A 20,471-nucleotide genomic window follows, 5' to 3' on the forward strand; every position below is an offset into this window, starting at 1 on the left:
CCCGCGGCAGACGCAGCCCCGCCGCGCCATGGCCGGCCGCCGCCTCCTGGGGCTGCTGCTGGCCTTCGCCGCGCTGCTGGGCGCAGGTAGGGCGGCCTGGGCCGGGCACGGCGGGGCGGCGGCGGGAGGGGGCGGCCCGGGGGGAGAGCGGGGCCCGGGGGGCGCGGTGTGGTGTGCGCATGATCGCGGCGCCGGGCCCGGCCCAGGAACGGCGGACCCCCCCCCCGGTCAGGGGCACCCCGCGGGATGCTGCTCCCGAGGGATGCAGGGGTTGCGGCCCCGCCGCCGTGGGGGCTTCTCGGGCTGGATCCTCCCCCGGCTGCACGGAGCCTGCCCAGGGAGGGCTCACGGGGCCGGAGAGATGCGGCCCGAGGAGGGGCCCCAGCTGGGAGGATGCACCCGCGGGGATCGCCTCGGGGAGGGGGCTGCGTCCTTCGGGCTCCACCCTGCGCAGAGCACCCCGACTCCGCAGCGGATGGCGGGGTGCCAGCTTGTGCATCAGGGCCGGGCCGCAGACGATCCTTGTCCCCCCTTCTTCTCCCGGACCCCACCCTGGGCTCTGTCCGCCTCCGGCCCCCCTGCTCCTGCTCCCCCCGCTCGCGATGGGGCCGGTCCCGCACCGGTACCCGCAGGTCGGGCCGCTCGAGCCCGGCGCTAGGTGACAGTGCTGGTGCCGGACGCATCTCGGAGCGCAGCGTCTGCCTCCGGGTGACAGTGTCACAGCGATGCTTAAGATGTGCGATGCTGCAGGTATAAAGCTCTGGAGCAGCCCGGGGCTCAGCTAATCCTAAACAGAGGTAGTCATGGAGTCACCGCGAAAGGAGTTTGGGTTTATCTCTCTGCTCGCTGGGCTGTTGGATTAGCGGATTCTCTGTGTGACCCAAATTTGTCGAGCTGCTGGTTGCATTCTCACTCTTTTTTGGTCCCACTGTTATTTCTGCAGATCAGAATAGTCTAACCCAGAAATCGGTCCCAGCTGAACAACAACTAGGAAGGAAAAAAATTACCTTTTTTTTCAGGAGGGCAGGGAGGGAGACATTAAGATCAATGCAAACTCTTTTAAGGAAACAACTCTTTGTTTCCTTAAAAAAACGCAACAGTACTCTTAAAAAGATGTTTGTTTGAATTGAAAAGAAGGGTCCTTCTAAAGGTTATACAGAGAAAATAGACAGCAATTATGTAAAAGGGCCCAGGAAAGTTTTTCTAAACAAAATCTGCTGTTAGCTAGGAGGCACCCAGCAAGTGTAGACTGGTTAGATGATAGCATCAAAGCAGATAGTGAACCAAACCCCAAGTAGGTTTTGCTGTTGAAATAGATCAGGTTTTCCATGGGTCAGCTGGAATTAGTTTGTTTGCATTTGGTACTTAGCTGTTTGTGCACCTGGAATGGTAACAGCATGGTACAGAGTTGCTTATGCTGACCAGGTTAGCGGCTGCATTTTTAATTGGTGGATATCTGCTTGACAGGCTGAGCTGAAATGGTGCATAAAGTCCTGATTTTAGGTTAAAATAAAAAAAAAATCTGATTAGTCAGTACTAAAGCTATTTGCATTCTGTGTTTTTCGCAATATGGGCAAACAAAAATGCTGTTTTGTTTCATTTTGGAGCTCTTGGGCTGCAGGGTCCAGCTCTTAAATATCATTGGCTGTGTTTGTATCAAAATGAATTTTACTGGAACATTCATAAATCATTCTTGCCAGCACGAGACTTCACAGGTAATTGAACAACATTAAGTTTGTCTCCTCTCCGAACTGCTTTAAATTGCCTCTCCATGGCAATCACTGTGTAAGGGGAAGCGGGCTCTGCACTTGCGACCTCTCCCGTGCAGAGCCTTGCCGACATGGGACACACCGAACCGAGGGGCTGGAGTGTGACACAGCCTTTCCACGTGGCCTCTGGTTCCTCCCCCGGTGTATTCCAGCAGTGGCTCTCGCATCCCGTCGTGGGTACCTGCTCCGCCCCCCCCCCCCCCCCAAATGTGTTGGAGCAGTTTTGCAGTACCCTGAGAGAGCCTTGGGAATCCTTCCCCACCTGAGCACTGAACTGGCCTTTTGGATACCAGCACAACCTTCCTGCCATCATCCTGTACCCGTGGGAAAGTAACAGGTGATTGGAAGGCAGTGGGTTTCCCAGGCAGGGCGCTCCAATGCCATTTCTTCAGAACAGCAGCAATAGAAATCACACTTCTTCATAGCCTCTATTTCCCAGCTTGTTTTTTGCCTTCTTGTTCTGAAACAGTTGCTCCAGCAGTGTCGAAGGTGGCCTGAGGGCAGCCCCGTCTCTCGGAAGCTCGGAGATTTACAAATTATCAAGAACTTAGGATAACAAACAACATCATCAGTACTTAGCATGATTCCTGCAACTGATGTCCAGATCCACCAGTGACACAAGAGTGATGTGTGTCTTGTCTGTGACTGTCCAGTAAAGCAGGAGCAAACTTCACTTTTTAGTTGAAAAAAACCGGCTTTGGGTTTCTCTTTGATCAAATTCTAGTGCATTTCCCTTCATTCATGACTGTGTGCTTCAGTGCCCTACCCGTGGGCTCTCGGACACAGCCGTGCCGCATCTGTCTGTGCCTCTGAGCTCCTTCTGCCCACAGCCCGTCTGTCTGTGGCTGCAGTGCTGGAAACAGGCATTGCTTGCAGGGCACCAACCCATTTTCCAGTGCTGCTAAACTCTGGCGTATTCCCAGTGTGTTGGGAGGGCAGAAGCATTAAAGTATTTTGAGACAGTGGAGAAAACCAAACACCCTGCAAAGCCGCTTGGCTGCAGCCAGAGGCAAGCATTCCCTATGCCAGCACATTGCACGGTGTTTTAAATTCACAGATCTGTGGCTTTTCCAGAACGTAGTTATGGTTCATGTTTATGAGTCATCCAGGGATAGCCACGTGCTTGTGGAAAACAGTAAGACGGTCAAACAAGAAACTCTCCACCCTTATTGTTTTCCCCTCTCCTCTCCTCACTTTCATAAGCCAGGACAGAAATGCATGGATGTGTTTTCATGGAAAGCTGGCACATTTGACATCTGAGGGCTTTTTGAAGGGAGCGCAAGGTTTCCCCTCGCAGGCCAGGCAGAAAGGGCACGTGCGGCTTTTGTGCTTTACGTTGTGTAAGAAAAGGTTGAAGAAAAACTTCACTCTACAAACGGCGATGGGTAGTTGGGCGTGTCCTCCACAGTTGCCGTCTCAGCACTGACAAGCGACTCTCTGTGTTGTTACACGTGTCTTCACAGGCAGTCTCACAGATCACCTTTCCTCTCGAGTGTGACTACAGTATCCCACCAGCAATTAGAATAACTACTTAAATGTGAAAGCAGTACTAGGCAGTATGATGAGCTGTATATAATAACTGTTGCACCGCTGGCTGCAGTCGCTGCGGGCGGCTCCCCTGCACCAGCTCCGCATGACAGTGCCCAACGGAGAGCACGGAGAAAGCAGACCGGAGCCATCTCTTTTCCAGATGTTTTTTCAAGTGTCTGGACTCCACTTTGCACTGGGCAGACATGGATACAGCTGGCAGAAAAGGGGGTGCCAGCGCCAGGTAATCCCGTGTCTTTGTGCCCCGTCACTTGCCAGGGTCACTTGACACAGATGTGCTGCAAGAGTTGCAGGGAGGAATTAATTAGGAGCAGAAGAGAAAGGCTTGGTTTGGCATTGTTGTCGAAACTGAAGGAGATAGCTGCTAAAAATCTTTGTTATACTACATTATTGTGTTATTAAAGTTATAATTACCAGGTATCAGCGGCGAGTCAAAGTAATACATTTAAAGAATAATTTTTACTTAGATAGTGTCTTTAGTGTGTATGACAAAGCAGGAGAAGCCAAATTGGTTTTCTTACAAATTATCTCTGATCTTTGAACAAATATGCATTAATTAAATGTGCCATGCTCAGATATTTATGTACATAGATGTGGAAATAATTAATTTCCATAGTTCTACTTGCATTTTGAAACTTTTTCTTCTACCAGCCTAGTGATAAATGTACTTGGAAATGGCTGTTTAGCTCTTGGGGTCTTTTCCCCGCTCTAAAAAAATGCGATTTTTTCCTTCCATCTGTTGCAAACATTTCAGCCCTTAAAGCACATAAAACAGAAGTGCGTATTGATCTCCTGAGTTGACTAGAATAAACTTTTAAAACTGCTTGGTTTAAACCCAAATTTGTTTTCTTCTTGGAAGAATATCTCCTGAAGGTTTAAGGCATTGACTTTACAATTAACTAAAGGAAAAACTGGGGTTTTATTAGACAGTGCTTCTGAAGCCACTCTAATAACAAAACATATATTTAATAAACTACATAACACTGATGGCAAAGAGAAAACCTTTGCAATAATTCCTTTGTAAGCTGATTGATATAATTCACAATCAGTGGAAGTGCTCAAATAGAGGAAAACGGGAGAAGATGAACATGGCACATCAAAATGTAGAACATGAAAGGACTTTGAAAGGGAAACTTCAAAGTTGGGGATCCAGATGCTGGAGTCACTAGCTGTGATTTAGGATGTGAGCACGGGAACGTGACTGCTGAGGGAACAACACTTTTGAGAAGGAAATACAAGCCCGGTAGCCATGGCAAAGAGAGAGGTGAGCACTGCCTCTGCACTCACAGGGATTTCAGTGGAGCTGCTCAGGATCAGCTTTGGGTTTGATCTTCTGAGAGCTGAGCCTGCTGGTGCGATGAGGGCGAAGTTAATGCTAATACATATTTACAAAATTGCCTTGCAGTCACTCCAAAATCCTTTTCCTTTGCTTTTCAACCTTGTCTAGGAAACACAGAAAATTATTGTGGGGGGAGAACGAGGGCCACAGGCAGAAAGCTGATGCTGAGTGTGAGCTCTGCTTCCCTGAGTTACCCGATCACATGAGCAGCATCTTCAGGGAAGGAGAGGGCCAGGTTGCTGTAGGGATCTGGTGCTGTCACCACATACATGCATAAAAAAACCAAAGTGAGTAAAACCAGAGGCATTGGCAACATTTTGGAGGTGGTGGCTTAGACAGGGAGGAGGGATGCTGGGAACTGCATCATTCTGCTGTTGGAATGCTCTGCGGGCTGGTATGGGGTTGTCTCCAGCAAACAAGGTGCTGGGAAAAGAGAGCTGCTCAGCATTTTGTATGCCCATTGAAATGCTCTCTTTGCCTATGCACAAAGAAACCTGGGTAAAAAGAACTTGTCAAAGTTGGAATAATCTTACTGAAATCCTGTTTCAGAAGGACACGCTTGGAGTTGGGTGTTTAGGGGTAACTGCAGCTCTGGCTCTGGGAGGGTAGAAGGTGTGGAGATCTACTTACAGCTTTTTACCAGCTAGGCTCGTAGTTCAATGCTTTAGAAAGCCTCGGGCAGCCTAGAGAGGGAGCATGGGCAATCCAGCATTTCAGTAGCCCAGCAACAGAAGGCAGAAGCTAAACAAGCAGAAGAGGTTTCCAGCCCCAGCTGTGGATGGCAAAAGAGGTGCTTGTGCTGCAGAACAGATGTTAGATAGCTGGTAAGATTTTGAACAGCACATTAGTCTTGTGTCCATAAAGCATTGTCTGCTGATGAAAGTGTTCTTTCAGGAGTAGGAGCTTGGGGAATGTCTCTGTCGTAATGTCCGATCTCCGTATGATCTCTCTATGGGGTGAACGTGAGCAGCTTGGTGGGACACATCTCTGTGGTGACCAGACACCTCCAGTCAGGTGTTCCTGCTACTGCAGGACTTGGATCATCTTTCCAGACAGTAAAATCTGAGTGAAAATAATGCCAGACTAATGTAGACTCTTTCTACCTCATTTGGAGTAAAAACCTCCCCAGGTCCCATCCTGCCATCTGGTACACAGCCTTTTTGCTGGGTTTCCACTACAGAGCCTGGAGAGGTAGAAAGACCCAGAATTGGTGCAACTTCACCTGGCGCAGTTTCTTACCCTAGAAGTTCTGGCCAGAGAATCACAGAATCAGTTAGGTTGGAAAAGACCTCTTGAGGTCATTGAGTCCAACCTGTGACCAAAGATGACCATGTCAACCACACAATGGCACTGAGTGCCACATCTAGTCTCTTAAACATCTCCAGGGACAGTGCCTCCACCATCTCCTTGGGCAGTCCATTCCAATGTTTAATCACCCTTTCTGTGAAGAAATTCCTCCTAGCGTCCAACCTCAAATCACCATGTAACCTTATGCAGAAGAGGCAACGCTAGGCACAAGAGGTTGCATCCCCCCAAAATCAAACCATCCCATCCTGGGTGGTGTTTCCAGCTGGTGCAAGCTGCTCTGAGCCCCTGCTCAGCCCCACACAAAGCCCTGCTTCATGACCCAGCCACAGGCTGGGTTCTGCCCCAGGTGCTTCCTCTGGGGTGAGTGTTCAGCCTGGCCCCACTCGCTGGGCCCCAGCTACTGCTGCTGGTGACAGACTGTCTCTTGCACTGTCAAGTGACACTGAGCCCATTCCATTCAGTTCTGTGTAATTATTTGCCAAGAAACTGGAATTAGTTATTTCAGCCCCCTGCCCCCCACCCCTCCCCCTCACCCCCCAAACCCCCCCCCCCCGGACAGCACTAAGCTTTGAGCTCATGTATGCTTTTAAAAACACCCACAGTTCCCAAACATGTCTTTCACTTCATGCAGAAAATAGAGCATTTTTAAGTGAGGTTAAACATATGTTTGAAAAGAAAGTGTATTTCTTCTTTCTATTTTGTAGTGATGGTCTTAACTGAGTGAATTATGTAGATACTTTCACAGAGAAAATCTCAGAGCCACAACAGTTTGCAAACAGTTGGGTTTGTGAGTGTTGGTGCTATTTCCTCTCCAAGTAGGGTCAGAGAGAGCAAGCGACCTGTTGCGGGATTTCTCTTTGAACTCAGTGAGCTCTTAAGTTTTATGTTTAAATTATTTCATGCTACATCAGTAGCACAGAGTGCTCTGATTATACAGCACCTGTTCCCCTGGTGATGGGGATGCAGCATGGGAAGTAGCAGAAGCTGGATACACACCCCAAAGTCTCCTTTTCAGAGACTTCTCCAAGCTCCTCTATGAAAGTGAGGAGCCAAACTCACCTTATTGAAAACAAGCTGTTGTAAAAGGCCGAGGGATGTGGCACAGCTTCCCTCGATGTGGGTGAGCCAGGAGGGGTGGGCTCACAGCTGCTGTCTGGGTGGTTAAAAAATCACCACCAGTTCCTGCACCGCCTGCTCAAAATTATCTCCAGCAGGTCTTTGGTGCTGCTTCCTACTTGGAGGGTGCAGCTCCCCACCCTGCCGTCTCTCCATGCTGGCTCCTTCCCTCGGCAGCACCACCTGGATCTGGGATGCTCCAGGAGCCGCAGAGCCGCATCACCCAGAGCACAGTGGGAGTGTGGGTGGGCGAGGAGGGTGCAGGCAGTGAGCAGCACGGGGTGGAGTCTCAACCGCTCCCCACCTGACCCGAATACCCCATGTTTGCACGGGGAGGTGCTGTAGGAAGGCAGGGACAACAGTGGCCAGGAGGGAGCCCTGCAGTGCAGCTGCGGTGACAGGGCAGACAGATCCCCTCAGCCAGAGAAGGCTGAGCCCCCCCATGCCTTCCTAGAGCCCCGCTCCATCTGTCAGCATTGCCCAAGTCTTCATTCCCACCACTGCTCTGCTTCTGATTTTAAATAGCACAGTGCGACAGGAGCATCACATCCCAAGTGATGAATCAGCATTTTTACCGTGTAATTCCCTATTTACCTACTTTTAACTACAGCATCTTCTCTTGATCTTTATCTGGTGAGAATGATCTTTTTCCACCGGGAATCAGGTGATAAGCATTTAATCTCCTGCTTCAGTTTTCTTTGGGCTCGTGCATCACTGACTTTGTCATCAGTTGTTCTTCACTGGATTATGAACAAAATGCTTTCATGCCACAATTTGTTGTCTGGTTGATAAACAGGCATCTTTGGCCGTAGGCAAATTCGTAGTCATTACTTAATGTGTTAGCAGAAATCAAATGGCTAATGTGAATGTACATTGTAATCTTTCTGGGTGGGCAGCAGGCAGGAAAACACAGAAGCAGCTGTTGTGGTGTAATCCCAACTGGCAACTCAGCCCCACACAGCCATTTGCTCACATTCCCTGCGTCGGGATGGGGGAGAGAATTGGAAGGGTAAAAGTGAGGAAACTCCTGGGTTGGGATAAAGGCAGTTTAACAGGTAAAGCAAACCAAGGGATTCATTCCCCACTTCCCAGGGCAGGCAGGTGTTCAGCATCCCCAGGACAGCAGGGCTCCATCACCTGTAATGGTGACTTGGGAAGACAAACACCATCACTCCAAATGTCCCCCCTTGCTCCTCCTCCCCAGCTTTATGTGCTGAGCGTGGTGCCATATGGTCTGGGATATCCCCTGGGTCAGTTGGGGTCGGCTGTCCTGGCTGTGTCCCCTCCCAGCTCCTTGTGCCCCCCAGCCTCTCTCTGGTGGGGTGGGTGAGGAGCAGGAAAGGCCTTGGCTCTGGGTAAGAACTGCTCAGCAACAACAAAAACATCTCTGTATTATCAACATCATTTTCAGCACAAATCCAAACCACAGCCCCATTCCAGCTGCTATGAAGATAACAAACTCTACCCCAGCCAAAACCAGCATGTCCCCCAATTTTCAGCCCTGCACCCACAGTTATAGGAGGAAAAGGAGCTTGCTGTGTTTTTTGACCTTCACTAGGAATCTCAAACCAGATGAGCTGGGGTCCATGTCTCCCACTCTCTGCCTGGTAAGGCTGAGTGAAGTCTGGGGGCAGGGCACTTGGGCACAGGGAGTACCAAGTGCCCTTGAGGGGTTTCAGCTCAAATCCTGCTCCTGCTCCCAGCCTGCCTGTCCCTGACAGGGCTGGCTCTCAGCAGTGCTGCACCAGACCGTGGCTGTCTGGAGAAACCAGGCTGTTGCCTGCTGGGCGGTGGGATCATGGCACCCCCACGTCTCCCCTTCCCTTGCTGCCAGGGCAGTAATCCAGTTCACCAGCAGAGGCCTGCACGCAGCACCTACTGGGGACAAACCCGAGCCCAGGGTGACACTGTTGTTTTTTCCATCACTGAAAAGTCATCTTAAACCATTCTCTATCCTGTGCAGTTGGGTCAGTGCTAATTTCCCCTCGGCCTCTTGCAAAGTGACTGGGGTGTGGAAATAAAATAATGATGCTCTCCACATCCTTTCCCCTTTAGGTATATAAATTGTTCTTCCTTAAAAAAATCCCAAACAAACAGCAAGAAAGTGGAAAGGAAAACCAGCTCCCTTTCTTACCAGATACACCTTTAAGTTATTGAGGTTTACAGCTGGGGCATTTTCCCACAGTCCCAGGGAGGGTCAGAGGTTTGCAGAGCTCCTGTGAGGGCCAGGACAGGCTGAGCTCCCCCTGCCCTCCTTAGTCCTTGGCCACCATGTCCTGGTACCCACTCCAGGCACGGAAAGCTGGGCATCACCCCATCCTCATCACAAGTACAGAGCTGGGCTCAGGCACACCCCAGAAGGGGGGGAACCTTAAATATTCGTGCTCTAAACCTTTCAGCTTTTTGCTCCGGGTGCAATTGATTGTGGACTAATTGAAAGCCGTTTTTGGCAGTGGTGCGGCAGAGCTCTCTTTGACACAAACCTCAAAGAACAGCTATCATATTAAAGTTGCTTAGAGAACATCACTTACTCCATGCGCAGAGATGGCAGAGAGCCCTGGAAACCTGGAAAGCTTTGAGTGCTGATACTGAAGAAAACTGTTTGGATTGGCATCTTGTGTTGCCAGAGCAGGGCTACCTGGTCTCGGACTGTGCTGGGATGGAAGAGCTGCTGCTGAAACATTTGTTTGTTGTAGAGTCAGAGGGAGGGCGCTGCTGTGGAGCCAGAAATGGGGCAGCCCTGACCATCAGCTGCCGGCCCAAGGCATTTCATGGGAAACCCCCACACAAAGTCTTTCCTGGCTGTGGTCCTGCTGACCTTGATGGAGATTTGTTTTCCCTCGGAGCTGTTCAGGGTTGCTGCTGGCACCCAGAGGTGTTTGTCTGTCTGTGATAGGGGCTCTCAGCTTTCAAGGGTTCCTTGCAGCCTCCATGCCGGCCCCTGGTAAATAGGGTGGGCTCTGGGCGAGCCAGTTACCAGATGCAGCTGTTGGCAAAGAGAAGTCAAGGGCTCTTCCCTCTGTGGTTTTAAATCGTGCTGTGGAGGAGTGGGAAAGGCTGTGCAAGAGGGCAGCAGATGAGAAACTCCTCCCTGCTGTGTTTTTTGTCTGGTATCTGCAGAGGGACCTACTGGCAGCTCCCAGTGTGGCTATGGCAGCAGAGGCTGAGCCCCTGGCTGCTCCCCTGGGGCTGTGGGACACGGCAGGGAGTGCAGGGTGGTGCTCCTTCTTTAGGTGCTTTGGAAGCAACCTGGAGATCTGTCCTTCCACACCAGATGGGGAGAAGATGCTTTTGGACCTTTGTGCAGCCCTCAGCATGATGGAGGGTGGATGGCATTGCATCCCTTGAGCATCCAGTGTCTGGCCAGGCAGGTCCCAGTGAGGGCTCACCTTTACTCACCAAAACTCACCCTTTTGGCCCTGCCCCACATCATGGTGCCAGTGATGTCTGCTGGGAAGGAGCCTGGTGCAGGGTGGTTTTGCTGGTCATGTTTTCCTCACCAGCTCCATCATCCCTGCTGAGTGTAGAGCTTATCAGGTACCGCTGCCAAATAATTTATGTGATTCCTAGTAAGTCTGGAAATCAAATTGCAACAGACACCTGTTTCTCGGGCGGCTGCCCCAGCGCACAGAACCGCAGTGTTATCCTGTGGCTTAGAGCCCAAGTGAGGGGTGTTGCCCTGAGCTGCAGACTCCAGAGCTTGCACTGGGGCTGTGCTGCCTCTCCTGCCCTATCCCGGGGCACCGGCTGGAGGACGGGGCAGAGCTGGAGTTGTCGTGGAGCTGAGGTTCCCAGCAGGGACCCGAGGGCAGCGTAGGCGTTAGAGCCTGCACGGGGTCAGGACAGCAGTGCCCTGGCTGTAGTGGAGGCTTTTAGGCATTTCCCTTAATAGGTTTCAAACACAACCACCATCAGTCCCTCCACAAAGAGAAAGTCTTCATTATGCAAATTCTCATCTTAAAGCTTTATTCATGTGCTTCCTGGCAGGCTTTCCTTTAATCTCAAGAGCGAGATTGCTTGGAATTACCATATACCCTTGTTAATTGCATTAAAAAAAAAAATTCAGCAAAGGTTGTTTTTGCCATAATCAAGAGTGATTTTTGATTAGTACTTCTGAAAATCAAAATGTTTCACTGAGAATAGAGAGCAAGGACAGCAGCATTCCCTCATCCCCCACGAGGAGCAGGGGTCATCCCAGCTGGGGGAATGTGTCCCACTGCTCTTGACTGGTCGTGCCCTGGGCTGGAGTGATGTACCCCCAGCATCAGCTGTTGGTCCCACTGCTGGGGTGGATGCAGGGGACTGTTTTCTCTCACACTTAGAGCCCTTCCACCCCTTGCCTTGGCAGGCTGCTGACAGCTTGTTTGTTCAGGGCAGCCAGTCTTCCCTGGCAGCAGCCGAGGAGATAGATTGGAAGTTCAAAGTCTGCTTTTTAAGGCAGAGCTGCCTTGAGGAGGATGTCTGAGCTGAGGAGGCAGCCTGCCCTGTCTGCAGGGAGCAGTGCAGCTGCACAGAAGCTGTCCTTAGCCACCTGCCCCACCAGCACTGCTCCCAGAGACTGTGTGTGACACCCCAGCTCTGAGGAGCACTGCTCTCCCTACACACACACAACTGTGCTTTGGCCTTAGCAGTCAGCAAGAATTTGGGATTCACAAGTAAATATCCCACGTTTGGCAGTAGCTGGGGCCAGTGGCCGGACAGCAGTGGTGGAGGCATCAGCAAGTCCAAAGCTCTGCTCTATCCTGACTGGGATCCCTGCTCTGGCCAGTGGTGTTGTGCCATTGCCTGTGCCAGGAGAGGTCCCCAGGGACCCTCGGTGGTGCCCCAGGTACCCCAGCTGCTGCAGGGCAGACCCGTGCCCATGGAGGAGCAGCCATTTACTCCCCACAGACTTCTGGGGCTGTGTCTCTGCTGACATGGCAGAAACCCCACTGCGAGGATGCAGCCCAGAGGTCCAGCAACAGGGCTCTTCTCCCAAACTCCTCCTCCCCCAGTGCCCTGCCCAGAGCTCCCAGCACAGCTGTGGGTGCCCAGCCTCAGGGAACTGCCTGTGTGTGCCGACGTCATAACTTGGAACCAAAAAGATGAGGTTGGTCACTGGGGACACCCTTTTGGCTACCTCAGCACTTGCTTTCCTGCTTTCCTCCTGCTCCCCTGCCTGCTGTGTCGCTCCTAAGGTGGATGCATAAAAGTCAGGCAGTTGGAATTACTTTCTGCTGCCCTTGTACCTGCTTTGCATTCTCCCATAATCTCCCGGGCTGTCAATCTTGTACCATCTCAGGCTCTCTATTCCCAGGGAAGCTAAACACATATATATTGCACAAAGAGATCCGTGGGCTGGCACTAAAAATGGAATACACCTCGCTCTGACTGCTGCAGACGGCCTGGCAATATACTGGGTGTGAATTATGATACTGTAATTCAAGCTTTGTCAAACAGTGGGGCTTAATTAGAATATATATATAATTGTAAAAACTAAAAAGCTGACGAGTACAATTGTGTGTTTGAGCTGCCTGCTACAGAAAATAATGAGGAGAGAATACATTAAGGCACAAAACCCTTCTACCTTCAAAGAGCAGCTAGCTCTGATTAAAAATACCCCCGGCAAGGCGAGGGGACTCAGCAAGACGTGGGGGAGTCTGCCATGCTGCCTCGGCCATAACTCTCACCCCTGTTCTACAGCTTCTGCCGGACACAGCTGTAGCCTTGGGGTCCCCCACCTCCCCACTCTGGCATTGGGGGATTCATATTGGGTGCCATGTGATGTCCCAGCTTGGTCTCTTTGGATTGTCAGATTAAATAAAAACACGGAAAATGTATCTAATTTGCCTATTCCCCCCTTGCCACGGAGCTGCAGTGCCATGGATGCTCCAGTGCCCTTGGCTGGTGGCACACAGGGCTGGAATTGCCCCCAGCTGCCCCTGGGGATGCGCATTTTCTCCCAGCAGCCAAAGCGCAGAGTTCTTTCAAAGACCCAGTGCAAGGGTAGCGAAAAAAATAACCCGAACTAGCCTAGTCATCAGCCCTGACAAGGATCCCATACTGCTCCCCAGCACTGAGCAACCTGCAGGAGGGGTTTTGCATATAACTGCTATTGTGGCCCTGTAACGGGTTGTAGGTGGGATGTCCTACGGGGAAGGTGACGTGTCAGGCACGACCCTGACTCTGCTTCATGGGCATTGCAGACAACCTGTGCTGCAGCTCAGCAGCTTGTGAGTGCTGATGTGCAGGAATGGGCCCCAGCCTCTCCCGAAAAGTATAAATCCTTAATGTAAAGATACTCCGTGCTGTGCGTGGGTTCCCATCAGAGGATGGGCTTTGGAAGCTCCACTCCTCCACTGCTTGTGGAGCAGTGGCAGGGCCCCAGAAGCAAAGGGATTGCAGAGGACAGTGCAGAGAGCAGCTGTGCTGCCTCCAGAAAAACTGCATGTGCACGGTAAACATGCGTACCAAGAGCTGGTGGGGTTTTCAGTGTCTGGCCATGAAATTCCAGATTTGTTGCCACTTAGTAAGTGAGTAAAACAACAAGGGGGGCATTCCAGTCTTATCTGTCGGAGTGAGCAGGGGAGTTTGTGTGCCTGTGATGGCAATGCTCGGTTATTGATCCATAAAAGGTGTAATATGTCTCTATAACACCCTTTGCATGAAATAGAGATGTTGTCAGCTTCCATTAACTGGCAATCTATTATTAATCCTTGCCAATGCCTAGGAGAGTCCTGGAAAAGGATGTCAGTTTGCCATGGACAGCATTGGGAAAGCCCTGGGTAGGGGGCTGTGCCAAGCACTGCAGCTCCTTGGGAAAGTTTTAGTGGGAAATTAGGTGCATTTGCAGTTTTCCCAACCCTCACTTGGGCAGCATTCCCACCTCTCCCACCAGTGTGGGGAAAGCACCCAGGATGTAGCTCCAGCCCAGGACACTTTACTGCAGGGAGAGTTGCCAAGAAGAGCTGTCATCAAACCCAGGGAGGTGTAAGTGCATCTCAGCCAGTGGGTCCAGTGAGCCCCCCAAAGCCAGGTGGAGGGAGCCCACTTTTTGGGACACTGTGTTTCCTGCAGGGCCCATGTCCCCACCAGGGGGGACATCTCTGTGCAGCCCCACAACCCCCACAGCCCTTCATTGGAACGTGTGAGCTGCACACACCCCCCAGCTGTGCACTCCCCCACTTGGTGTTTGGGCTCCTACACCGGCACAGGGAGGATCCGCTGACACAGGGCTCAGTGTGCAGCAAGTCAGTGCCTTAATATTGACTTAATCATGGAGAGCAGAGGGAGCGAGGGAGAGGGAAGGGAGGGCTCCTGGCATAGTGATGCGAGTTGGTGCTGCCACCACATCCCTCCTGCCAGCTCACATAGTGATGGAACATTTCCCCCAGTCGGGTTGGTAACGCTTCTCATCCCGCCAGAGACGCGACGTGGGTTTCCCCTTCTGCCTATTTTTAAGCATGCTTTAAAATAGAAAGACAAAAATGACGGAGCCCTGTTGGTTCCTGAAAATCAGTAAAGACTGGGGAAAAAGCCATTCTGGGAAAGGAAGACTGCACAAAATTGTCAGACTGACAAGGCTGGGACACAGTGTTGGCCAGCACAGTGATGAGTGTGTTGAGTCTCAGCAGGGATGTTGGTGGTTTGGCAGCCCCCTGTGCAAGTCCTGGAGCTGGGCAGGTGTTTCTGAGCACTGTGGATGGCCTTGCACATTCCTGACTCTGCTCCTTTGCACTGACCACTTGTTAACCCTGCAGCTTCACCCAGGCTGTCAGAGCAGGAGAGCATCACCTGTCTCACAGTGCCAATATTTCACCAGCAATAAGGCCGAAGAGGGAAAGATTTTGGGAAGGGAACAGAGAAGCATGGAGGGAGGCTGAGGGTGGCAGACACACCCTGCTGTGCTGAGCAAGAGGCTCTTCCGCATGCCTCTCCCTGTGGATTTCACACGGATTTTCCCTGCATCGCCCGCTGCCGGCCGTTCCTCCAGGCTCGCAGGGAAGCGTTGGCATCACTCAGCTCGATGAGAAACACAGCGTGGGCTGGGACACTCATTCCTTACACACCCCCTCCAGCAGTGCCTAATGCCGAGCCTTTGCCAGGGGGGAGAAGCCCACAGCAACTTCCCAGCCCCAGCCCCTGCACGTACATCACCCACAGGGCTGCTGAGTGTACGTTTAACAGACAGCAGATGAGATGAGAGGTGATGTGTGAGTAAGTGGAACTGGAGCTGCAGCTGTTGCAGTACTTAGTGACCACTCTCAGTAGAAGTTTTTCACTGAAATGCGGATACCTGCTTTCTGATGGACTGGTGCCTTCCCATTGTTGTTGTCCTTGTCAGTAAAGCTTTAAATTTATTCATGAAGCACACTGGAGCTCAGGTGGCAATAGCTAAATCCATTTAGCAGTAGGAATAAGAGGAAAGCCATTTTAATGTTCTCTTGCAGTGCTGCAGTACTTAGCAAACCCAAAGGATATTAATTACTCAGCATGCTCCGAGATGTAAAAGCATGAATTTATCAAGACAAATACATTCAGAACTGGGGTAAGTCAACAGTAATTAATGCCATGCAAAAAAGAGACAGAGAAAGGAAGGATTAGCTGGCCCTGTTGCAGGAGAACATGATGAAGCCCTGAGTTATTCCTGGGATATGGGACTAGAGTTGTGGTGAGGCATCTCTAACAAAAAAATTGGCATGCACCTGTCAGATATGGCCCTGGGATGGGGGGTTTGGTCCTGTTCACATTTCCAAGGCAGAATGATGCAGGCAGCCTCTGAAATGCTAAGTCGTGCTTGGCAGCCAGCAACAGCTTTTTCATGCAAAGCCTTTGATGTTGGAAGGTACTTGAGAAGAAAAGGGGCATAGGGCTTTTTTGTTTGTCACTGAATTTGTCTGCACTGTCCCAATGTTTTCATGGTGTTTAGCAAACATATAATTGTGAGCACAGCCAGAGGTGAGTGGCAGCTCGAGAGATGAATTGGTAGGCTCTCCTTGACAAATTTAAGCGTAACATGTGTCTTTATACTGCATCCATTAGGGCAGACAAATGGAAAGTCCAGAGATGACTGCTCTGCAATTTAACAGTCACAGCATTTGGAGAGGGCTGATGCGTTCCTCATCACCAGTGTTGGGTCAGGCTTGGAAAAAAACAGCAAAAAACTAAAGCAATTTGAGCAAACAAGTCTAGCCCTGCCTTATTTAAAGGTGGTTTGCTCAGTGTGGAGTGAGTACAGCCAGTGCTGATTGTTTTTCTTCAGGTCATGGGGATGACGCAGATGACTTCAACCTAGAAGATGCCCTCGTCACCAAGCGACGTAAGTCACATTTACACATTGTTTTAAAGAGGAGAAAACAAATAGATGTTAATGGATGCGATTTGTTCTTTGGGATCTGGTGCTGGTGGGAGGGTGGTAGAGGATACAACTGCCTCATCATCTCTGCCTGGGAGATAACAGGGTCTGGGTCTGCAGACAGGTGTAGCTGGGGACAGTCCTGGAGGAGCTGGCTGCTGACCAGGTGCCCTTTGCTTACTGACTTCTGTGAGGAACCACAGAGACACAGCACACCTGTGCTCTGAGGTAGCAATGGCACTGAACTTGCCCTTTTTGCTTCCTTGCATTCCTCAGTAACACCTACCAGCAGGCCTGGCCCCGTTGGCCTGGAAGCAGTGCATCATCCACTCCCTTCCCCAGCTGGGGGGAACAGCTCGCTGTGCCCAGCCAGGGAGGGGCAGCGCTGGGTCCTTCCCTGCTCCCATGGCAGTGTGGTGCCTGGGAAAGCAAAGTTAGGGCGCTGCTCTGCTTTGCTGCAGTTCCAGTGTAGCCCATCAGTTAAAGGAAGCTCATTTCCTTGTGGGGGGCCTTGCTGCTGGCATTCAGCATTCAGTATTTGGTGTTTTACACCCCAAGGACCAAACCTAACTGCCAGCACAGCAGCTGAGGGATGGGAGAGGCTCATCTCCCTCCCTGGGAAAGGTCACACACCTGCCCCCAGTGCCAAGGCTGAGCCCAAGACCACTGTGCACCCTCACACACCTCTGACTCCCTTTGCTACCCAGCCACGGAGATGCTGTGGCAGAGATGCACACTCCAGCACCCAGGACCCCTTGCTGCCCAGCCCTCGCAACGCAGTTCATGGTGACTGTCCCCAGACCCAGCACCTGGCGGGGCAGCAGCAGGGATTGCTCCATGAGCAATGCTGGATTCTGGGATCGTGCAGAATAAACCCACATGTATTGAAGGGAAAGCTGTACCAGTGTTTGAAACCTCTTGTGCTGTAGTCTAACAACACACGGACACTTGTGCTGTGTTACTTTGGAGTTTATGTGGAATACGGGATCTCTCTGCAGCTCTCCTGCAGTGTGCCAGGATAGGCCACGGGATATCAGACTTGGTCACAGGGCTGATGCAGCTCATCTAGGATTTTGCAAGCCCTTTAATGTAGCATGTGAGGAGACATGGTTAGAAATGACTAATGGCCACCTCATGTGGAGAGAAAGTGGTGTTCCCCAGGCTGGAGTCCCATCAGTGGGTGAAGGGAAGAGGCAGCACTGTCCCCATGGCCTCTCCAGCTGCTGCATCCCACTTTGGATTCATGGTGTCAGCCCCAGAAAAAAGCAAACCAAGGGTCTGGAGTTGGGTCACATCAAACTATACCAGCATGCTGGAAATGAAGCCCAGCAGCACCACTCCAGTGTAATGGAAATTAATGGGAATGGAGCAGCCACAGCTCTTGCTCATGATTTATTCATATACTTGGTAATGCCAGCCACTATTAATAGGCAGTGGTTTCCATATTGCTCCCTCTCTCCCCCCTCAAAGGCTGGCTGTAGCTTGTTTTAGCCCAGGAGCAGCCAGGGGGGCTGAGTATCAGGGTGTCACTGACAGCCCTCCAGCTGACAGGGAACCTCCTGTGCGTAACACAGCACAGGAAATTATCTGTCATGGGACTGACTGACCAGGCCAGGGACAATAAAACATTGGCAACTCACTGCTGGTTTCCATGCTGTTCTGTACAGCATCTGTCCTTGCCTGTCTGCCGCTGTATCCAGGAGCCTTAGAGCAGATTGTTGCAGCTGCCTGCTCTCCACCTGGGATGGGATGTTGGCTCGGCCCAAGGCAGCAGTGTGCTATGGAGCACTGGGCTCCATTCTCATCTGTGGGCAGTCCTGTGGGACATTGCATGCAGGGTGTTCATGGTTCTGTGCCCTGAGTTTACAAATGCAGATGTCAGAAAGTTGTGGTAAAACCTTTGCCATTTATTCTGAATCCACAGGTGACATTTTTGGTGATGCCTATGACTAACACTTTTCTTCCCCATCTGTTTTGTCACAGCCACTCCCAAGGGCCCCAGAAAGCCGGCAGGTGGGACAGGTGAGACCTTCTTGCATGCACATCATCGCAGCCCAGTGTGGGGTGCACTTCCCGTGGGATTGAACTGTGTGAGTCCCCGTGGGCTGCCCGTGTGTGGCTGGGTGCTGCTGCCTCAGCAGCTGCTTTGGGACCCCTTCTCTTGCCTTAGGGAAGCTGGAGCTGGTGTGTGCACATGCACTGCTCCTGTGTGGCCAGAGAAATGCAATATTGATATTTCTGTCCATGCTGAAGGTGAGTGGCAGCGGAGCATTTACAGCCAAGGCAGAATTTCGCACACTTTGCAGTATCCTAATGGAGAAGACACAAATCACTGCTCAGCTACACAAGCACTTTTGTTCCTATCTGTTGGAAATGAAGCCCAGCAGATAGGGCACCTGCTAGTTTTCCTTCCAGGAGGAAGTCCAGAGGATATTTTCCTTTTTTTTTTAATTCCAAGATACCCCCAACCTCCACGTAAAGTCCCATCTTGGTAACACTTCCCCATCCAGGGAAGAGTGGGTCTCTGGCTGTTTGTACACATCAGATGTGCTGGCTGGCCAGCTCCCAGCAGTGCTACAGCTGAGGAATCTCCCTTAAATTCACAGGAGTTTTGTTGCCAGCTGCTCCTCTGGCTCAGTTCTGGCCAGAGAGTCCCTGTTAAATACAGCACAGTCACAGGAGCCGAAGTTTGCTCCTCCAACCCCGCTGGAGGAGCTTGCAATAAACTGCATCAGGGGAGCACTCAGAAGTGAATCCACTCACCCCCGCATGAGGATCTTGGCACAGATTTAACCCATTTCAGCTGTCTGGCTCCTTGGCCACCATGGTCTTTGCTAGGGACAAGAAAAGCCAAGTGCCAGAGGCACGTGCAGGGTCAGTGTTTGGATCAGAGCCCGAATGAGAGGTTGTTCGATCCAGTAAACTCTCCCTTGGAAATGGACACATGCAGAGGCTGAGGCTTTGTCTCAGCTAGTTGCTTCTTCCCCAGGGAGTGTTTTCTGGATGAGTGATGGCACTGAGAGGCTCCTGCAGTGGACTCCCGTGCCCTGGCCCCTCTCTGTGCATGCCCTGCTCAGCTCAAGGTCACTCATGGGTGGCTGCGCAGGGAGCAGTGTCCCAGCCACTGGCTCAGTCCCACAGTCCCTTCTCATCTGCACCAGCTCTCAGGAGATGCTGCAGGTACCAGCAGGACTCCCCCAAAAGTGAATTATTTTGGGGTTGCTGGGGCTGGGCAGCAGCCACAGCTTGGATGGGGAGAGTGAAATGGTGGCCAGGCTTTTCTGAAGCTTTTGTGATAGGTCACGATTGAGCAGCAGAGTGGCTGGATGCCCTTTCCAGCTCTAGCCTGACATGGGAGCCCCTGGCAATGGTGCAGCATGACGTGCACAACACCCACAGAGTGGGGTGTGTGCCAACAGCCTTGTGCTGTCCCCACAAACAGGAGTTTAACAATCCCTTCTCTCCTGCAGACTTCGATTTGGCTGATTACTTTGACACGCCTGTGGAGACTACCACCAAACCAGCCAAGCCGACTCCCAAGCCCTTCCCCAGGCCAGGGAAGCCAGGTAACACAGAGCTCCCCGCAGGCTCGAGCATCCCCAGGACACCCAGGGGGAGTGAGTGGTGCTCCCAGTGTCAGCTGAAGCTGTGTAAAGACCAGAGCACTGAACTGGTCCAGTGCAGCCCCAGTCTCCCGGTAGGGGGGGGGATTCCCTCCCAGCACTCATCTGAGCCCACATTTCAGAGGGTAGTGTCATTTTGGTCTTTTTTTTCCTCCCTTCAGACAACAGCTTTTGGGATGGCATTCGCACCACCACAACCAAGCAGCCAAAAACAACAAGAGCACCTCCTAAGCGTAACCCAGGTGAGCATCATCTCCAGAGCCCCTGCTGCTTCACCCCAGCTCTGCTGCTGGCATGGGGGGAGGATTTGAGATGTGCCATGATGGTGCCACTGCCCTCATCCCAGTATTTCCCACCTCTGGTCTGTTTGCTAACCTGAGGCACCTCAAGAAAAAAACAAATATCAGAAACCACAGAGAAGACAGGGCATCTGG

General features: G+C 51.6%; 1 protein-coding gene across 1 annotated transcript in view; it reads left to right on the plus strand.

Annotated features, from left to right (window-relative positions):
• The window catches only part of CD99L2 (CD99 molecule like 2), a 32,138-nt gene that overhangs the window by 966 nt on the left and 10,701 nt on the right, over nucleotides 1–20,471 (plus strand). Inside the window, exons 2-6 of the mRNA XM_042039910.1 lie at nucleotides 1–86; nucleotides 16,322–16,378; nucleotides 18,398–18,436; nucleotides 19,885–19,980; nucleotides 20,199–20,279. Coding sequence (XP_041895844.1) covers nucleotides 29–86; nucleotides 16,322–16,378; nucleotides 18,398–18,436; nucleotides 19,885–19,980; nucleotides 20,199–20,279 — 331 coding nt within the window. The 5' untranslated portion in view covers nucleotides 1–28. The remainder of the gene's footprint in view (nucleotides 87–16,321; nucleotides 16,379–18,397; nucleotides 18,437–19,884; nucleotides 19,981–20,198; nucleotides 20,280–20,471) is intronic.

Source organism: Corvus kubaryi, unplaced genomic scaffold (assembly GCF_017639235.1).
Source record: "Corvus kubaryi isolate FWS band 111438036 unplaced genomic scaffold, C.kubaryi_AGA036_p1.0 37395, whole genome shotgun sequence".
Lineage (NCBI taxonomy): Eukaryota > Metazoa > Chordata > Aves > Passeriformes > Corvidae > Corvus > Corvus kubaryi.